Source organism: Etheostoma spectabile, chromosome 1, assembly GCF_008692095.1.
Source record: "Etheostoma spectabile isolate EspeVRDwgs_2016 chromosome 1, UIUC_Espe_1.0, whole genome shotgun sequence".
NCBI classification, from domain to species: Eukaryota; Metazoa; Chordata; class Actinopteri; order Perciformes; family Percidae; genus Etheostoma; species Etheostoma spectabile.
Window position 1 is genome coordinate 28662085 of NC_045733.1, and position 19842 is coordinate 28681926.

General features: G+C 42.0%; 1 protein-coding gene across 3 annotated transcripts in view; it reads left to right on the top strand.

Annotated features, from left to right (window-relative positions):
- The window catches only part of lrp4 (low density lipoprotein receptor-related protein 4), a 124403-nt gene that overhangs the window by 97870 nt on the left and 6691 nt on the right, over nucleotides 1–19842 (top strand). For 2 of the 3 annotated variants that reach the window (XM_032522934.1, XM_032522952.1), the window contains exons 15-35: nucleotides 3036–3212; nucleotides 6353–6478; nucleotides 6992–7200; nucleotides 7709–7790; nucleotides 7910–8015; nucleotides 8306–8507; nucleotides 8728–8917; nucleotides 9980–10111; nucleotides 10488–10628; nucleotides 10729–10815; nucleotides 10897–11068; nucleotides 12027–12189; nucleotides 12998–13223; nucleotides 14191–14494; nucleotides 15109–15327; nucleotides 15572–15706; nucleotides 16349–16457; nucleotides 16747–16939; nucleotides 18258–18371; nucleotides 18837–18948; nucleotides 19618–19679. In XM_032522934.1, the coding sequence (XP_032378825.1) occupies nucleotides 3036–3212; nucleotides 6353–6478; nucleotides 6992–7200; nucleotides 7709–7790; nucleotides 7910–8015; nucleotides 8306–8507; nucleotides 8728–8917; nucleotides 9980–10111; nucleotides 10488–10628; nucleotides 10729–10815; nucleotides 10897–11068; nucleotides 12027–12189; nucleotides 12998–13223; nucleotides 14191–14494; nucleotides 15109–15327; nucleotides 15572–15706; nucleotides 16349–16457; nucleotides 16747–16939; nucleotides 18258–18371; nucleotides 18837–18948; nucleotides 19618–19679 (3261 nt within the window). The remainder of the gene's footprint in view (nucleotides 1–3035; nucleotides 3213–6352; nucleotides 6479–6991; nucleotides 7201–7708; nucleotides 7791–7909; nucleotides 8016–8305; nucleotides 8508–8727; nucleotides 8918–9979; nucleotides 10112–10487; nucleotides 10629–10728; nucleotides 10816–10896; nucleotides 11069–12026; nucleotides 12190–12997; nucleotides 13224–14190; nucleotides 14495–15108; nucleotides 15328–15571; nucleotides 15707–16348; nucleotides 16458–16746; nucleotides 16940–18257; nucleotides 18372–18836; nucleotides 18949–19617; nucleotides 19680–19842) is intronic. The other variant, XM_032522942.1, reaches the window with a different exon arrangement.

Genomic DNA, 19842 nt, shown 5'->3' on the forward strand with positions numbered 1-19842 from the left:
CCCCATTCTCCTTCTCTCCCCTTTCTTGTCTTCATCTTTCTTGTCAAATAAGGCCTAAAAAGCCCTAAAAAATAATCTTTGTGCTGGGGAGAGACGTGTAAATGGACTGTATTTAAATAGCGCTTTTCTAGTCTATTCTTAATGACAACTCAAAGCACTTTTACATAGTACAGGAACCATTCACCATTCCACCTGCTCATTAGAGAAACACTCACACACTGGGTCATCAGGGGCAACTCTGAGCAACTCCTATGTCTTGCCCAAGGACACTTTGAAATGGGACTGCAGAGCCAGGGATCAAACCATCAACCTTCCAATTGGCAGGATACCGCTCTATCACTGAGCCAGCTTATGGTGTTATTTATACATATTTGGTTTATTGTCTATTTTGTTGAATGGTCTGGAGTATTGTAGTTACTGTCATCTTTTCTTGATTTTTGTCTGGTGTTAAGAAAACAAATTTTCAAACAATATTCAACCCTACTTAGTTCACAATGCTCAGGTGCTAGTAATAGGCCGATGTAATATGGAGAAAAGAAGCCTTCAAATCCAATTTCAAAAATTCAAATCCATGTCCTCCAAAAGTGTGTAACATCCACATTTCAACGGTACGCAACGGGTATACCATAGTAATTAGTTATTAAATAATTCAGATCAAAATATGTACAGAAAATACTTAAAAAATATAAAAAATAGTTGAGGCTCTCTGGTGGACAAACTGTGTAGTGGCGACGCTGTGTCTACATATCTTTGACATTTCTTGTTACAAATCAGCCAAGACTTAAACATCTAATAAGATACAACCACTTCTCATTTATAACAAAGCTTTGAAGTATTAGGCAACGTTCTCTAAAAGGCCAACTGAGTTAAAATACATTTACTCTCATCCTTGTGGCTCATTATTATTCTGGTGTATCTCCAGTTTTAGCCATTTACCACTTGACATTTATGCCTTGCTGTAAAACACTGTCATTAAATGAGCAGCTCTGTTTTTTAAAAGCCCTGCGCCGGCATGCTCGCCACACCACCACCGCGACCATCTCCACCACCACAGCTCTGTGTAGCAGCAGAAATCACTCTTTCCATCCATTTAGCACTCTCATCCAACTTGTTGTGCAGCTACTTCACCACAGGAGGATTAAGCTGGAGAGAGAGAGAGAATTTTAAGTGTGGAAGAGTCCCCCTGAGCACAATGTTCCCAGGGGAGACAAATCTGAGAGGAGTCCCTTGTTACTCATGTTAGTATTAAGGACAGGGTCCCTCTGATATGGGCTGTCAACAATTTGTACAAAGACAAAAGTAAAAGGGTCTGTCCGAGGTTTCTGCCTAAAAGGAAGTTTTTCCTCGCCACTGTCGCACTGTTGCTTGCTCTGGAGGAAACTACTAGAACTGTTGGGTCCTTGTAAATTCTGGAGTGTGGTCTAGACCTACTCTATCTGTAAAGTGTCTTGAGATAACTCTTGTTATGAATTGATATTATAAATAAAATTGAATTGAATTAAAAAAGTCACATGCCTCAAAGCCTCGATGTAAAAATTTGAATGTAGCCAACTTTTTAAAAGCCCTGAAACAAATTTTTGCAATCCATTTCACTTACTGTAAGTGATGGGGTTTTACATGGCCACATAATGATCTGACAAAGTTAGAACTGCACATAGTTATTTGACATGAAGGATTCTTGTACTTGTGGTTTCTTCTGTGTTCTTCTCACTGCTTTGAAGTGAGTGGAACAGTCGGACAAACTGACATCAGCTGAACTGGTCTAACTTTAACTCTGATTATTGCTCATTTAGTCACAAATATTCATGATATCCTGTACTTACAGAAAGATAGGAAAAAATAGCTTTAAGCTTAAGAAAAAAAACAAAAATCCTTAAAAGCACCATTTAGGCCATCAACAGACTCTCCAATTAAACCTAAACTTATGAGATTGGTTTTTTTGGATTAGATCACACACACTGTATTCAAACCAGGGGTGTACCGGTTCAGCAAGTCCCACGGTTCGATTTGTGTGGCTGTTTTGGGGTCATGGATTTGGTTTGGTTTGGTTTGTTTTGTACATTAGGCAGAATAAAAACAAGAATTTCCAATGTTCTCTTTGTATTTTGTTGTTTGCAATAGTTTTTTTCTTCCATCCAGATTTTGATTTTTATATATATAAGTGTTACTCAACTAAAACATTACATTTTTGCCTCCATGTGCCATTTCCATTGATTGCCTCACTTTTCTCTTGCCTCTTAGTTTCCGATCCGTTTCCCTCTGTCCAGTTCCGCTTGCGTACGTGGTCATTGGTATACTGACAGTTGGACAGCTACTTCCCGGGGGAGGGGAGAGTGAAGGGAAAGGAGTATCATGTATGCGCACAACCAAACAACATCTGTTTCCTTATAGAACCAAAATGAACTGTGGCTCACGTGTGCAATCCGGACTGTGGTTTCCTTCAGATTAAAATCTCACCTTAAATTATTTACATAAACAGACATAAAAATGAAGAAAATACCATTGCAGACTTAAACGAGAACTGGTCTATATCCGTCCAGTCCTTTGTGCTAGTCTGACCCGGTTTAAAGGCTGGTCTCAAACTTGCTTTCAGATTCTGTACCGAAAAGTCACATCATTTAAGGAAACCAATGGAGTGTATCTACTTTTGGCCGCCCTGGCCACAACTTAACCAGCCACAGGCCAATGAGAGGCAGAGTAATAGAAAGCAGCTTTAAATGGGGACATGATGACATCAGCCGAGCCCACAGCACTGAATAGGAGGATGTTTGGAGAGCGTTGCTGGAACAAGCCAAATGCAGCATTTATTCTTTCCATTTTATTGTTTGAATTAAATTGTCTACATGAACTTCACAGAATCTTTATTTCTTGTTCATTATAAAAGTGTCAAACCTAACGCCTGTGTTTGTTTACATCCCTTAAAAAGCGGCTCATTGTTTCATGAAAGCTGTAATGGGCCTGTTTCTGGTTTTATTGCACACTTCATCGAACATCTCTCACCATTTTTTTGAATCTCTGTTTCTCTCTGTGTGTAGGCTTACCCCACCCGTTTGCCATCACGGTGTTTGAGGACAGCCTATACTGGACTGACTGGCACACCAAGAGCATCAACAGTGCCAATAAATTCACCGGCAAGAACCAGGAGATCATTCGCAACAAGCTGCACTTTCCCATGGACATCCACACCCTGCACCCCCAGAGGCAGCCCGCAGGTCGGTACACAGAAGTGCAGAAGTAAACTTTTCAGTTTGTTAAATATCCCTGAAACGTCCCAGTAATTAGTGGTACACGTTTTTTGAGTGCAAGCAGTCAAGGTCCCCTGTGGGAGGATCAGAGGACAGATGGGAGCTAAATTAAGTTTTTAATAGGCTTCGACAAAGGCTTTGTTTTTGGTATCATCATATTTTGTTATTGTTGTGAAATGACAGCAAGGTCATAAAACAGTGACAGGAATCAGGTCAATCAATAGCATCACAATGGTAGAATACATATTCCATATCGATGCTGCATTTACTCTTCTTCTTTGTCCAAAGCGAAACCACAGAATGATCAGTAAACTGACCTGTAAACGGTCAAAGTCTTTCCAGGAAAAAGCTCATGCAGAATTGATTGATGATTAATGGCTTTAAATTCATGGAATCGAATTTCTGTGCCCGGTCTGGTTACAAAAAAAGGCAGTGGCAATACCATACTGGACAAAGGGAGATATTATACTTCACATTGTTTCTGAAGTTGAAAGCAAAAGAAAACTGGTGTTTTCATTCATGAGGCTTGAAGGCTCCTTATAGGGTCAATTGTCCACCCCACATCGCTTCAAATCTGTCTGTGATTGGGTGTGCATTTCTTTTTGTCTTATTTTTAAGTGAGTTGTGGGTTAGAACAATGGATCTATTTATGAAAACATCCAAGTTTGCAGCCTTAAGAAGTAGAACATGTCTTGCAGCAGGCGGGAGAGATAAATAATGGACAACAAAACATCAAACACAAACTCCAAATTAGAGGACTGAAGATGAGCTGGTTGAGGTTGGAAAATGGAACGTTCTTTAAGAGTATCATTGAAGTGAAGACTTTTCCTTCTTGGTGGCAAACTCAGAGATGATAGAATGATTTGATGCACTAGTGTTAGGCCCAGCGGGGAACTGGCCGTTTGAGGTGTTTTTAATCCACATGATGGCAAAGACTTGTGTTCTTTGCTAACAAACCATGTTGAACTTGAGTTCTGGCCAAAAGATAGTTTTGGTTATCATGCTGATACGATGTTGTAACAGTCAGCTTCTAACATGAACTGCAAGAACTGTAGGCAGAGGGGAGTCGGACACTATTCCTTTGTTGTGGTGAAGATTCAATGAGACATAAGTTTTTTGTGTGTGTGGAATTGTTTTGAACTCTTCATCAATTGAACGTAGCAAAGAGGCTTCAGAACTCAGGTGAAATCCAGACACACACTGTGACCTTTCAGAAGAACAGAAGACTATTTATTTCCATTGTGAAGTGTGTTCAGCATACACTGTATTGTTTCATAGTTAAAGGAATAGTTTGGCATTTTGGGAAATACCCTTATTTGCTCTCTGCCAAGAGTTAGACAAGATTGATACCACAGTAATGGAAAATGTCACAAAGTGGCTTGCATATTCTTGCTGGCGTCTTAATAACATTCAGTTTACTGTATATATCAGGTGAGAAGTTGCAAGTGGTTTCCAATTTCAAATACCCCGATGTCATTAGACTTCATAGTAAGGGTGGATTCCTTTCCCCAGCATTGTACACTTCAAACAACAGTACATACAATAGCACACACAATAACAGCATACTGTGCAATGACAGACAACAGTACACACTTGGCCTGTTCAGTGAGGTCATCTTTGACTCAACTCTCTGCTTCAATAAACAAGTAAAGCAACAATAAAACGACATTAAAGCTACACAAGTTTAGAAACCTACTCAAGTTTGGATTTATTGAAAAAAAGAAATACCTGACTTAACTGTTAGCCATTTGGTCTCTTACCTCTGATACAATTATAAAGCCTGTACAATCTGTCTATAAACTAGTCCTCAAATCCTGAGTGATAAATCAATGTAATAAACTTCCTAGATACGGTCTCTTTTGTTGCTCAGATTTCACAATGCTTGTATATACAAAACTTCTTAATGGATTAGCACCTTCCTCATTTACCATATTAATATTTCAGAAAAATATTGGGGATAGAATATTCTTGCATTTGGGCGGCCTCTAGCTCAAAATCTTTCCACAAAAGAATATTCTCGCATTGCCAGACCTCTGTCCACAGCGCTGCTGAGGAAGGTCCGGCTAGTCCACACAACATTCCTGCATGGGAGGAAAACGTTCTCTGCTTTATTGGCATTTTGTCTGTCCAATCACAATTCTCATGGGCAGCGCCGGACGCAGGTACAGTGCCTCTGCAAAATAGCCTCGAGAAGAAAGTTGTTTTGGTGGAACTATCACGTAGGAGGGGGTCGCAGGAATTGGAAAGGTTGTCTGTCGATTGTGTGATGAGAATTTTACTCAAAAAAAGGAAACTATAATTTGATTGTCAGTTGTAGCTTGAGGGATGTTTCCCAAATCGACCAAAGTTTAGAATGTTAACACAAAGAAAGCAGAAGGTGTTCAACTTCGTTTATAAGGATAAACCCCTTGAGATGTATCATCTCGTTTCTGAGGGGTTCCCAATATATAACACAATCATTATATAACAACAGAGGAGTGAAAGACTATAAAATTGAAATAAAAATACAAAGGTGAGGGTACATCTGGCCAAAAATCCCTGAAATGAAACGTTGTCGATATAGAATAACCAGATCAAGAATAAGAGGAGCCATTGTTGTAGCATTTTCCCGTATGTTGACCACCAGTTCTCTTCCAACAGAAAACAAATACCTTTTAAATCAGTTTAAAGAATATAAATCTCTTGTTCACAACCTGCATATTATTGTTGTAGTTTTTTGTGTTTCCTGTCAGTTATTATGAGACATTCCTCACAATATTAACTGGAGACGTTGGCCATGTATGAAACAAGTAATTCTGGGTTGTAAAGCAGGGATCTTCAACAGGGGGTCCGGGACCCCTAGGCGGTCCTCAGAGTCAATGCACTGGGGCCTCCAAATTATTATAATTTTCTTTCACAAATCAAAAAGTCTTAACATGAATCCGTCATATAATCCGTCAAATTTAAATTCCCCACTGCTTACTGGCCTAGGTTTTCACTGAGGCCATCCACAGATACACTTTATAATAAATAAATGATTTATTAAAATAAATAAATGGCCTCTTCAAAATGTGTCTAAGCACATAAACCATCATATGAGCTGTGTTATTTCTCGGTCTCTCCTGTAGGTGGCAGGAACCGCTGTGGCACCAACAACGGAGGCTGCAGCCACCTGTGTCTCCCCAGCAACAAGACGCACACCTGCGCCTGTCCCACCGGCTTCAAGAAGGTGGACCACAACAACTGTGCCAACGGTGAGTCCCTCTACATCTGGAACTGTAATATGTCTGTAATTATTGCGTGGCTGTTGCATTTTTTTTTTAAATTTATGAAACAATAAATGCCAACAACAACAGTATTAGCTAGTTACAACTTAACAATAGTTAAATGCATTAAACAAAATGCTAGATACAAAATGTGCATGCAGAGGATGAGAAGACATGTATTTTTATGGTTAAGTGCAGCTAAAGAAGCCAAACTAGAATTTGTTTATGCAAAGTTTTTAATATGACTTTTTTTCCATTAGCCTGTGACAGTTTCATTGCTTGAACTAGAACTATGTGACATCTACACACTCTGTAGTTACAAAAGCATTTACATTTTACCATCATCATTTTAAACAATTATATTAGAGGAAGGGTTATGATTTACGATATTCCTAAGTTGGGCTGCTAGTTGTCTGTGTGTTAGTGCTGTTTTGCTGTGTTCACTGTTGACCCCACTGTTAAACCTAGAAGACTGACAGAAGACCTTTGGTCTTTAATCAGGTCTTGACAAGTTCCTGCTTTTTGCCCGAAGGACGGACATCCGACGAATCAGCTTCGATACAGAGGACATGTCCGATGATGTCATCCCTCTTGCTGACGTGCGCAATGCCGTGGCGCTGGACTGGGATGCCAAAGATGGCTACCTATACTGGACGGACGTCACCACCGACTCCATCAACAGAGCGCTTTGGAACGGCACCAAGCAGGAGGTCAGTGACATCCACAGTGTGACTGAAAGAAATGTAATTAGACTGTATTTATATAGCGCTTTTCTAGTCTTAACGACTTCCTCAAAGCGCTTTTACATAGTACAGGAACCATTTACACACATTCATACACTTGTGGCCGAGGCTGCCGTACAAGGTGCCACCTGCTCATCAAACAAACATTCACACACCGACGTCGCAGCATTGGGAGCAATTCAGGGTTCAGCGGACACTTCGAAATGGGACAGAACCATCAATCTTCCGATTGATGAGGCGACTGCTTTACAACCTGCGCCACAGCCGCCACCAGGCTAGAATCCCATTTTTCATTTGTCCCAGACTACAGATATGGGAGCAGCAGGTTTTAAGTTCATGCAATACTGCCATCTACTGGGGTTGATGTGAAAGTGCAACAGCAATTCATGCTCTGAAGAAGACAATGTAGATGTAGAGTTTAGTTAAGAACTAAGAGCTGGGGGAATTCAAATCTTTGTTGTCCCTGTTTCTCCAGGTGGTGGTGGACACCAGTCTCGAGAGCCCAGCAGGTTTGGCGATTGACTGGGTGACCAACAAGCTCTACTGGACCGATGCTGGTAAGCAACTTTACTCACATTCTGTCACATCAAATAATATTTCTGATGTACTATGTGCAATCGCCTGCCTGACAGCATGTGCTCTTGGATTTCAACCTGTCATGTCTTTGGCTCCTAAGGTACGGATCGTATCGAGGTTTCTAATGCCGATGGGAGCATGCGGACTGTGCTGATATGGGAGAACCTGGACCGGCCCAGGGACATTGTCGTCGACCCGATCGGAGGGTGAGACTAAAAAAGGTTAAAACGGGCGCCCGCATAGCCCCGCCGGTAGAGCGGGCGCCCATATATAGAGGTTTACTCCTCGACGCAGCGGGCCTGAGTTCGACTCTGACCTGTGGCCCTTTGCTGCATGTCATTCTCACCCCCCTCATGTCTTCTGTTGTCCTATCAAAATAAGGCTGAAAATGCCCAAAAAATAATATAAAATATAATATAAAAATAAATAGTTTAAACATATGAAACCAAACATGTCCCTCTCATTCTTTCTCATTTGTTTTATTCTTTCTCCATAGTTTTATGTACTGGACAGACTGGGGTGCCAACCCAAAGATCGAGCGTGCAGGAATGGACGCCTCCAGTCGCATCGTCATCATCTCATCTAATTTGACTTGGCCCAACGGGCTCGCCATTGACTACGACACCAAACGCCTGTACTGGGCCGACGCTGGCATGAAGACTATTGAATTTGGCAACTTTGATGGCTCTGACCGACAGGTAAAGGGTGTTTCATTTTATTCTCACAACATGAATGGCTTCATGCTGAAATTATTCAAATTTAACAATCAAATGTGTAATTTGAATGTATTTCGTTAGCAACAATTTGATGAATTGTTCATCCATGGTTGACATTTGTTTACAAGATTTTCTGTTCACTTATAGTGTTTAGGAATGTCAACAGATCTCACCGGACCTCTGCTACTGTTTTTGCACGCAGGTTTTGATTGGCAGCCAGCTGCCTCACCCCTTTGGTCTGACTGTACACGAGGACAAGCTGTACTGGACAGACTGGCAGTCCAAAAGCATCCAGAGTGCTGACAAGCTCACCGGCTTGGGACGACTCACACTGGCCGAAAACCTGGAGAACCTCATGGACATTCACATGTTCCACCGACACCGCGAGACAGGTCTGTGTGTGTCCACATGCTGGATCAAGACTGAAGTGCACATGTAGAACAGTGACGCGTGCTTTTCATCGTTTTGTCTTGTAATGCAACGCATTGGATCGGAAATGAATTAAACAATCTTGACTGCAAGGTTTAACTGCAGAGGTTTAGTTGTAATTGATGAACAGTTTAGGGACTCAAGCCATTTGTAGTATCTAATTACGGTTATTTGCCCATGCTTGACTAATGGGCCTCCAGGGTTCTGAGCTATGTAGCAGCCGGTCCTGTTAGCATTAGCTTAAGCCGCCAAAGTGCAAAGCAGTTATAGGGTTTTTTCAGTCATATGTCAAAACCGCTAAATACGTTTGTGTATATGTGTATTGCAAAGAATGCTATTACCAATAGGCCTGCAGTTTAGCATACAGAAATAAAATCACAATTTTAATCTTAATACTGGTCAAAAAAATCCCAAATGGTTTACATTTATTATTCTGTCGCAGTCAATATGTATATTTTGTCCTGCTGCATTACAGGTGTATGTATAAAAAGGGTTTTACTGTGTTCATCCAGAATGCATGTGAACACCTTTTTAAAAACACTTCTGTTCACTTCACACACATTTAAAACTTAATTTCAAATCCATTGCACTGCAGCAGGCTACAGAAATATAAAATATACAAATAGGAAATGTGTCACTACACTTACACACGTGTCTTGTTGGACTTGTGCAGTCCCTCGTGACAAAGGAGAAAATCTCCTCCTGTCACTTTGTACTTTTCAGATTTTTGCCCCTTATTCTCAGAGCTCAGATTGTGTGTCTCTGCTGACACTGAGAGGATTACAGGTAAATTGAACCCAGATTACTGGCCGACCGAGCAGAGAGCCTCAGGGGCTCATACCAAACTGAAACCTCACTGATCCCACTGATGTTAGGGGCTTTCTCATATTCCCATAAGGGGAATTATGTGTTTCTGTTTTGTTTGTCCCTATGTCTGCCTTTCCCTTTCCAGTCCTTGCATATACGATAACGCAGAAAGTAGGACGGTGGCAGAGCATAATTGCTTTGTGTGTCTCCATCTGTAGTGCATAACCCGTGTGCGGTGAATAATGGAGGTTGCAGCCACCTCTGTCTCCTGGCTCCCGCTCCCAAAGCCTCCAGCTGTGCCTGTCCCACCGGGATCAACCTGCAGACGGATGGAAAGACCTGCACGCCTGGTACAAAACTTTGTCTTCAGTGTCAAACATAAAGCATTCATTGTTGTCTGTTTATCCATGTTTACATTGCAAAAAGAAACAGCTTGTAGCTAAAGCTAATGGTTTTCATGGTGCAGGTCAAAAAAGCAGGCATAGGCTGAAATGGGGCTTTGGGTAATCGCACATTTACTGTAACTTGTTGACCTCCAATGCAACATTATACTTAATGTTAGCATTACCAAAAGCATGAAGGGTGAAATAGATTGCAACAACTCACAACATTGATTTTTTTTGTAAAAGGGTTAATGACCAAAGCTTTTGCTTCCAGGAAAATAAAAGCATGTCAGCCCCCTTTTGCATTTTGACTGAAAAAGGCTGTGTTGATGTGTGTGTGCAGGGATGAGCAGCTTCCTGATCTTTGCTCGGAGGACGGACATCAGGATGGTTTCTTTGGATATCCCGTATTTCGCTGATGTGGTTCTGGCTGTCAACAGCTCCATGAAAAACACCATCGCCATCGGGGTGGACCCCAAAGAAGGTTTGTTTGTCTTCTTAAAGTTCTAAAATGCCTGTTTTGAAAAACAAGAAAGTGATGTGGAAATGGAGTCCTTACTATGTGCATGTGGCGCCTCATGCAGGAAAAGTCTATTGGTCTGACAGCACGCTGAAGAAAATTAGCCGGTCCGACATCAACGGAAAAGCACAAGAAGACATCATATCTACAGGTGAGGAGGATGGCTGACATGTGAATGCTGTTTAACGCCACCCAGTCAGTGTCACAACTCCATCACTGCCTCTGTTTGTAGGGTTGGTGACGACCGATGGCCTGGCGGTGGATGCTGTTGGCAGGAAGATCTACTGGACGGACACGGGAACCAACCGCATCGAGGTCGCCAACCTGGACGGAACCATGAGGAAAGTTCTCGTCTGGCAAAACCTGGACAGCCCCCGAGCCATCGCCCTCTACAATGAGATGGGGTAAGGCTGCCAGAGTGGGATAGCTTTTTATTTTCAAAGCATTTGGTGATTGTGTCTTTTGTAAACACACATACATTCTTTCTTTTACCAGGATTTTATGTTGATAAAGCGGCTTACCCTCACTGGGCATATCATGACAACAATTATGATGTGTTGTACCACGGGCAGTGTTCTATTTTGTTGGCTAGTGGCAGTGTTCATGCAGAGTGATATAACACTGTCTGTGTATTTTATGTATTTCAGTCAGACAATTCACGTTTGAAAAGTTTATTGTAACAGCAGAAAATTCTTTGGCGGCACGGCTCTGACCGCCTCACTCACCGCAGTTTGGGTTTACGTAAGACGTAAAGGAGTGATAGTAAAGGAGCTTCCCCCCTTGGACAGAGCCTGCAAGTGGATGCGGGGATACAGGGCAACAGCAGCATTGGCAAGGCAGAGATGGGGAAATGTGCAGCTTTAAATAGACCGAGAAATTGAAGGGGGTCTAATAGGGTCTATCTAGAGGGGTTTGGTAAATGATACGGAGATTGAGGCGTATGTATGTATGCACTATATTGTTTTCGGGACAATCTTATCTTATCTTGGAATGAACATTTTTTATTATCCTGAGGTGTGTACCACTTGTGTTCCTTCTGTCTGGGAATATTTATTAATATAAAGTAATATTTATTACTTAACTTGAATTGAACTGTGTACATTCTCCTGTCTGTTATTTATGTGTTTTTGTGTAAATGGATATTTTGGGTCATTAGACTGTTTAAACAACTAGAATTGCCCTTTTTTGGATAAATAAAGTTGTTTTAACATGAACTAATGATTGTACAGTACCTGGACGTCTGATTTGTCTGGTGATCCAGCCTGTCCTCAACATCTTACCTCTGTCCTACTTTCAGTCTTCTTACTCTGTCTGACTTTAAACACCTGTGCCCCTCTCTCTTTCTCCCTCTCTCTTCTCCAGTTATATGTACTGGACAGACTGGGGAGAGCACGCTAAGCTGGAACGCTCAGCAATGGATGGTTCAGACCGCGTGGTCCTCATCAGCAACAACCTGGGCTGGCCCAACGGCCTTGCCATCGACATGGCCGGCTCCCAGTTACTGTGGGCCGACGCTCACACTGAGGTAACACTCGCAGGAATTTTCACCTCACAAATCATACATTCTAACATGATGAAAGCCCTGGTCTCTGTGTTTCTAAGGACTTGTAATGTTAATTGACCAGGAATTTAAAGCTTTAGTGCGTAACTTTTTGATAATAATGAATGTCCGTTACATTCAAGCCATTTCCAAATGAGTTGATACAAAGCTAATTAAGACTTTCAGCTCCACAAAACTCTATGTATTTCTCAGTTTGGCCATATTTAGAGAATGTTTTCATCAAGTGAAGATTACCTCCTCTGAAGAGTCCATCATGTTTTTTTAATCCTCCCTGTAATCCTTGGTTACAAGGCTTGTATCATGTGTGGACGCGCCGACAGTTTTGTTGTCATTACTTAAATTTCCTCATGGGGGAGACAGAAACTACGCACGATAGCTTTTCTTCTGCTGTTACACTCATTGTAGGTCACTCTGGAACAGAGCAACTTAAACAAACATAAATCAATAACACTAATCTATACCTCTATAGCACTTTTAAAACCAGGGCTTTACAGTGAGAAAAAAACAACCCAATGAAGCAAACACATGCCTTAATAGTAAAATAATTTTAGACAATCCAAAGAAAAGGACATTACATTCATAAAGATGCACCATATTAATTCAAAACCAACAAGGCATAAAAAAGATCTCTAAAGTTTATACATATCAGTAGAGATGTAAAGGTTAAATGGCTAAACGCTAATGGACTAAAACATACATGCATTGAGATGAAAGACATCAGACATTATAGAGTCATGGTGGTAATCCCCCTCATCTTCTCGGTCCTCTGCAGCGCATTGAAGCGGCCGACCTGAACGGGCAGAATCGCCACACCCTGGTGACTCCAGTCCAGCACCCGTACGGTTTAACCCTGCTGGGGTCCCACATCTACTGGACCGACTGGCAGAGTCGCAGCATCCAACGAGCTGACAAGAACACCGGCACCAACACCATCACGGTGCGAGCCAACCTGCCGGGCCTGATGGACATCCAGGCTGTGGACCGGGAGAGGCCACTGGGTGAGTCTGCTGAGGACCATAAAGACCATGATGGATGGATAGATGGATAGAATAGTATAGTATTATATTGTCCCATGATGGAGATTTGAAATCAGTCTGTTTCATACATCAAGAAATAACATAAAGATAGATATAGAAACAACCACATTTACGACAACAACATTGGATCTATACAGAGTCAGCAAGATAGTTTGTTCAGCAGTGCTATGGCAGAAGCAAAAAACGTCTGCCAAAGCGAGTCCTTCTACCCGTCAGAGTCCTGTATCTGCGGCCAGGTGGCAGCAGTGTGAAGTGTAGATATAGAGGGCGATGGGTGTTATTGAAAATGGTGAGGCCTGTGACCATCGTTTAATTCTAAGATGTTGTTGCTGTTCAGTATGAATGTAAGACTGTAAAAGCACTGTGTTGCCTTTGGGCTCAGCAGCAAGTGCATAGCTCACTTTCTGACTTTGGTAGTAATAATAATAATATCGCTTTTCAAAGTACTCAGACACAGTTTACAATAAAAGCAGATGAAGCAGTAAAACAATACAAAACATTAAAAAAACAAATAAAACAATAAAACCAGCAGCTAACAGTAGATTAACTGTGATACTATTAAAGTGTGCAACTGAAAAAGCCCTGCTCCCTCATGGAAAATAACTTTATTTAATTTATATTGTTCATTTCCTTTATTTCCATCTTTATATTTTAGTCTCATGACCTGCTCTACACAATGTGTTTTGTTTGTTTGCAGTTTCACAGCTGATCAAACATCTTCCTACATTTTAGATTTGCTCAGTGGCCTTTGTTATACTATTTTTGGTATCCCTACATGATGGTCCTAAATATAACTTCTGTCGATAGCGGTATGTGTAGCTCACTGGGTGATTGACAAGTAATGATACATTGCCTCGCGTGCGTGCGTGCGTGGGTGTGTGCGCCTATATCTCTTCACATCAATTACATCTGTCTCTGGCCTCTTCAGGTTTTAATAAGTGTGGCAGGAGGAACGGGGGCTGCACCCACCTGTGCCTGCCTCGTCCCAATGATACATCCTGCGCCTGTCCCACCGGCATCCTGCTCAAGGGAGACGGCAGGTCATGTGACGACTCCCCAGAGTCGTTCCTGCTCTTCTCCAACCGCGTCAGTGTGCGGAGAATCTCCCTCGACACCAACGACCACACCGATGTGCACGTACCGGTGCCCGAGCTGCACAACGTCATCTCACTGGACTACGACAGCGTGGACGGAAAACTCTACTACACCGATGTCACCCTGGATGTTATAAGGTGTGAACGCACACAATGCCTTTTCACTCTTGCCATTTATATTTTAAGCTTTTTATTACATAAATTATGATTTTATGAATATCTGAAAGAATCAAGGTCAGCCATTGTCAGAGGTTCAAAAAGATAATTAAAACAAATGCAGATCTTGGATAAAGTTTGCCTTTGCGGGGCGGCCCCTGGCTCACCCAGTAGGAGCATGCAGTCCATGTAGGCTGAGTCCTTGGCAGCGGCCCGGGTTCAAATCCAACCTGCGGCCCTTTGCTGCTTGCCATCCCCTCTTTTTCTCTCCCCCTGCCTATCCTCTGTCACCATCCATTAAAGGGAAAAGCCCCAAAAAATAATCTTTGCTTTGTGTTATATTGCTGTTCGTAAATGAAAGTGTCAATTTTGTAGGAAGGAAAAAGGATGACAATGACATTTAAAACACACTTCTATATTAAAACTCCTTTGAGGAATGCCTTTATCCTTCCAAATGTATCTTAAACTCACAATAACAAAACCAATGCTGACAGAAAGACATAAAAACCATGGCAGGTGTATTTACTGATATTATCAGGATTATTATAGTAGTAGCCCCATGTCATATGGTGTCCATCCTTTACTTTGTCCTGTAGGCGTGCAAACCTAGACGGCACTGGCATGGAGACGGTAATCAGCCAGGGCCTGAAGACCACAGACGGACTGGCTGTAGACTGGGTGGCCAGGAACATGTACTGGACCGACACCGGGCGCAACACTATCGAGGTGGCCCGCCTGGACGGAACGAGCCGCAAAGTCCTGGTCAACAACAGTTTGGACGAACCCCGAGCCATCGCAGTGTTCCCAAGCAAAGGGTAAGAGAGGGGGCCGGGCTCCACCCTCAAATCAAAATCTAGGTTTTGATTTAAAAGCTAGAACAGAAACTGAATTCTTTGCAGCCTTGTCTTAGCCAGATAATAAACTGTGCTGATGTTAGCAGAAGAAAATAGTAATGTTAATAGAAAGAAATCAAACGTAAAGAGTTATTTGTTTTAGTTTGGAATTAATTCGACTTTGCACAGTAGAAAGTCTCCTCAACAGTTCACCTCGTCTCTGCAGGTTCCTGTTCTGGACTGACTGGGGTCACATTGCGAAGATTGAGCGATCTCACTTGGACGGCTCGGACCGAAAGGTTTTGATCAACACCGACCTGGGCTGGCCCAACGGTCTCACACTAGACTACGACACACGAAGGTCAGTGAGAGAGAAACGTGTCTATCGAAGGAGCTAACTTTTTTCCACACAAGAGCCTTGTAAATTAAATTGATTAGATAGTATGCCACTTGAACTCCTTCAAAAAATGAGATCCCAGGTACAAGTGGCCAAAAGGGGAATACTCAGATGGGTGGCTGGCGTCTCCCTTAGAGATAGGGTGAGAAGCTCAATCATCCGAGAGGAACTCAGAATAAAGCCGGTGCTCCTTTGCGTCAAAAGGAGCCAGTGGAGGTGCTTTGGTCATCCAGTAAGGATGCCCCCTGTGGCCTCCCTAGGGAGGTGTTCTAGGAGGAGGCCTCAGGGAAGACCCAGGACTAGATGGAGAGATTTTATCTCCACCACTGGCCTGGGAACGCCTAGGGATCCCCATTTAGAGCTGGCTAATATGGCTCAGGAAAGGGAAGTTTGTGGATACAAAGGAGTTGAGCTTAGACTTCTGAATGTTGAGCCAACTCTGATCATGTACGTAAAACCTTGTCCCACTAGTGGGAACAATGTGTGTGTATTTAGCCTTAACCGCCTCACAGGGTGTTTAAACTCTTGTTTTTACGGTACAGTCAGAAGGTATGCACAATGTATGTATGGACAGGAATGTATTTATGAATCTGATGTTTTCTGCAGGATTTTCTGGGTAGACGCGCACTTGGACAGGATAGAGAGTTCAGACCTGAACGGGAAACTGCGCCAGGTCCTCGTCAGCCCGGTGTCACACCCATTTGCCCTCACACAGGTACCCCCTTACCTCTCCTCACCCTGCTGTCAATCACTGGGCTGACCCTTCCTCCTGGCTGCCACCTCCACTCACCTGCTCTCTTTCACTCATCGGCTCACCATGTGACTCTCACTGGTCGTCTCTCCGTCCCCAAACTCATGCTGAACTCATTCAACTTAACCATTTCTTCCACTTCTCTTCCACTCTGACCCTCATTTTTCTTCCTCCCCTTCCCTTTCTTCCTCCCATCCCCCTTCTCCTTGTCTGTGTTTTTCCTCTCCTCTCTTCTTCTCCCTCGTTTCCCCAGTTGAAGCCGGTGTCCTCCCCTCTAACTCCTTTCTCCCGACTCTCGCAGCAAGACCGCTGGATCTACTGGACGGACTGGCAGACTAAGTCCATCCAGCGGGTGGACAAACACACCGGCCGTAACAAGGAAACCGTGCTGGCTAACGTGGAGGGCCTCATGGACATTATAGTGGTATCGCCTCACAGACAGACAGGTAGGGAGGCTTTTCTTCTGACACCTCCAGATGACATGGGAGACAACAAAGACCTCACTATGTTTATCTGTGAGGACGACGATGCACAAAGGGGTTACTATGGAAAAGAGCTGCAGCAGCAGAGGCTGATTTGGATGTGCAAGCTTGCAATATAGCAGGCAGTGAACGCAGGTACAGAGCGTGTCGCCTTTTTAAGGCCGATATAGATACAAATATTTGCTTATATATTATTGTCACAACAGAACAGAGGAACATCAAAGTACATCAAAATACTGATAAATAAAATGTATAAAAATACAAACTTCAGATATGAAACTTAAAGTCCTTTTGAACAAAAACACAATAACAAAAAAAAAACAAGGACAACGGGAACGTTGTAGAGTGCACTCTGGTGGCCAAACTATGCAACGCCAACTCTCATAACATGGTTGAAGGGTGTTTTGTCCATTTATTTTATTTTTTAAATATTCATTTGTCATTATAAATGATTTTGATAAATGAAAATATATATATATATATATATATATATATATATATATATATATATATATATATATATATAAAAGAGAAGAAAAACAATCATTTATCAGCCATTATAAATGCCAATACTGATAATTGCCTAATATCGGCCTGCCAATAAATCGGTTGGGCTCTAGACAGAAGCTCGTTTAATAACCTTTCGTCTGGCATGATGAAGGTTTGTGCTGCAGAATGGTCAGGAGTAATCTAAAAGTCACTCTGTTAGTCTTGCGTTGCCAAACCTCCAGTATCTCCGCAGCGCTGTGGTAGCACTGGAGTATGGTCTGGCTGCATGAGTTAACATTCTTGTATAGGGGGGAAAAAATACTCTGGGCCCTTTGTATTTCTTTTAACCAATCACAATCAGCTTGTGCGGCACTAAGTCGCGGATGCAGCAACAGTTCACTTACAGAGTACGGTAGATAGCGGAGATAGCATTAGTGGAGGAGAATGCCTACGGTTTTTTACCCGCACTGTACAACCGGTAAGCCAGACTACTTTAATGTTAATTATCTGAACATGATATATTTGTTTGACCTCCTTTTATGTAATTTGAGAAATGACAAAAGTAGGTAGGCTCTTGCAATTAGTTTGAATTGCAATTCAGTTTGTAACGGACCGCTTCACAGTTCTCTTTAAGAGTGCTCGGACCTTCATTGTCATAGTGCTGTTACTTCATGCAAGCTAAATCCAAATGTCATTGTTCTCATCTGATAAAATATACCAAACTTAAAGGATGACTTTGAACCACTTGGTCTGTTTGGTGCCAGTTGTGAATGTTCCATCTCCTTTCTTTTAGGGACCAATCTCTGTGGGGTGAACAATGGCGGCTGCACTCACCTCTGCTTTGCCAAGACCAACAGTTTTGTGTGTGCCTGCCCTGATGAACCAGATGGGCGACCCTGCTCCACCAGTGAGTGACCACTTTCATTGTGCACTGTGACTTTTCTATGTGCCGACGTGTTTGCATATTATATTGCCCAAATCCTGTATACTTGGCCGATAACAAACGTTTCAAAATCAGAATCAGAAAGCAGTTTATTGCCACAGTAGGGGAACTACATGGGATTTGCCTTGGTTATTGGCACCCGATAACCAAGGCAAATCCCATGTAGTTCCCCTACTATACATACATACAAACAAACATATTAAACAATAATAATAAATACCGAAACAGAGACAAATATATACAAAATTGTTATTGAAGTAAAGTAGGATTATCCTCACCATAGTTATCCCAGGTTAAACTATATCTAACACTATATATAGACAAAGAAATAAGGGTGCACGAGAACATTTAAAATATCAACAAAAAAAAACTAATATGAAATCAGCACGTTCCAGCACGCTCAGGTTGTAATGTGCATGTGTTTATCAGTTTCAGGCTACGTCCCCACGTCTCCTGCCAGGGGAACCAGCAGCACTCCGGTCCCCAACAAGATCCCCAAAGCTCCAACAGACACTCCACATGGAGGACCATCACCGGTCAAGTACGTCTGTTTGTCCATTTCAATAGTTGTTTTCTTTTTCTATAGTAAAGCTCCTTTTTGAAGTGATTACTTACTGTAACTTCTCCAAAATGTAATAAGACCAAATGTAATGAATAACTTGACCCTGTTCGATGTATCTCGGAGTACTTTCACATCATCCCACTGAGAAACACAGTGGTAGACTTGTCCTTCTGCCAAGTATGTTGGCATCATTGCTTCCAAATTCCACGCTTGACTCTCATTTTTAAACTATTGAAAATACCAACATGCACAAGATGCTGCTGGATTTTCTGTTTTGTGTACTTCTTTTCAACTTTGTTCATCTAATTTGAAGAACTACGTTATAAGTAATTGCAATAATTGGAGAAGTGAAGTTGCATTTCCTCGCTGAGAAATTATAATTGAGTGCTCTCAAGCCTTTTAAAGAAGTCTGACAATGTTCTCATCCATAGAGCATTATGTAAGTGTTAATCTACAACAGAATAAACCATGAGATTTTTCAACCAGCAGTAATACTACAGAAGCTCACAGGTTTTTTTTTCCCTACAAAGGCTCTACTGAGAGTTATCTTCATGAAAAACTTATAATGGTATAACTTCATAAGCCCATTAAAGCTAATATTAAGTAACATTCTCTTCTCAAGCTGGGTTTCTGTATTATCTTTTACAGCTGCACTGACAAGAACCTAAACGTAGAAGGCTGCTTAAGCAACGTGGTGACGGCTCCTCACGGTCAGTACATGAAAAGATTCTCTCCTTATTGGTATGCACACTGCATGCCGTTTTAAAGGAACAGTCTGACATTTGAGAAACTTGACATACACCATCTTACCCACAGTAAAAAAGCAATGTATTCACTCTATCCATGTGTGTCAAGTACAAAGATAGGTCCAGG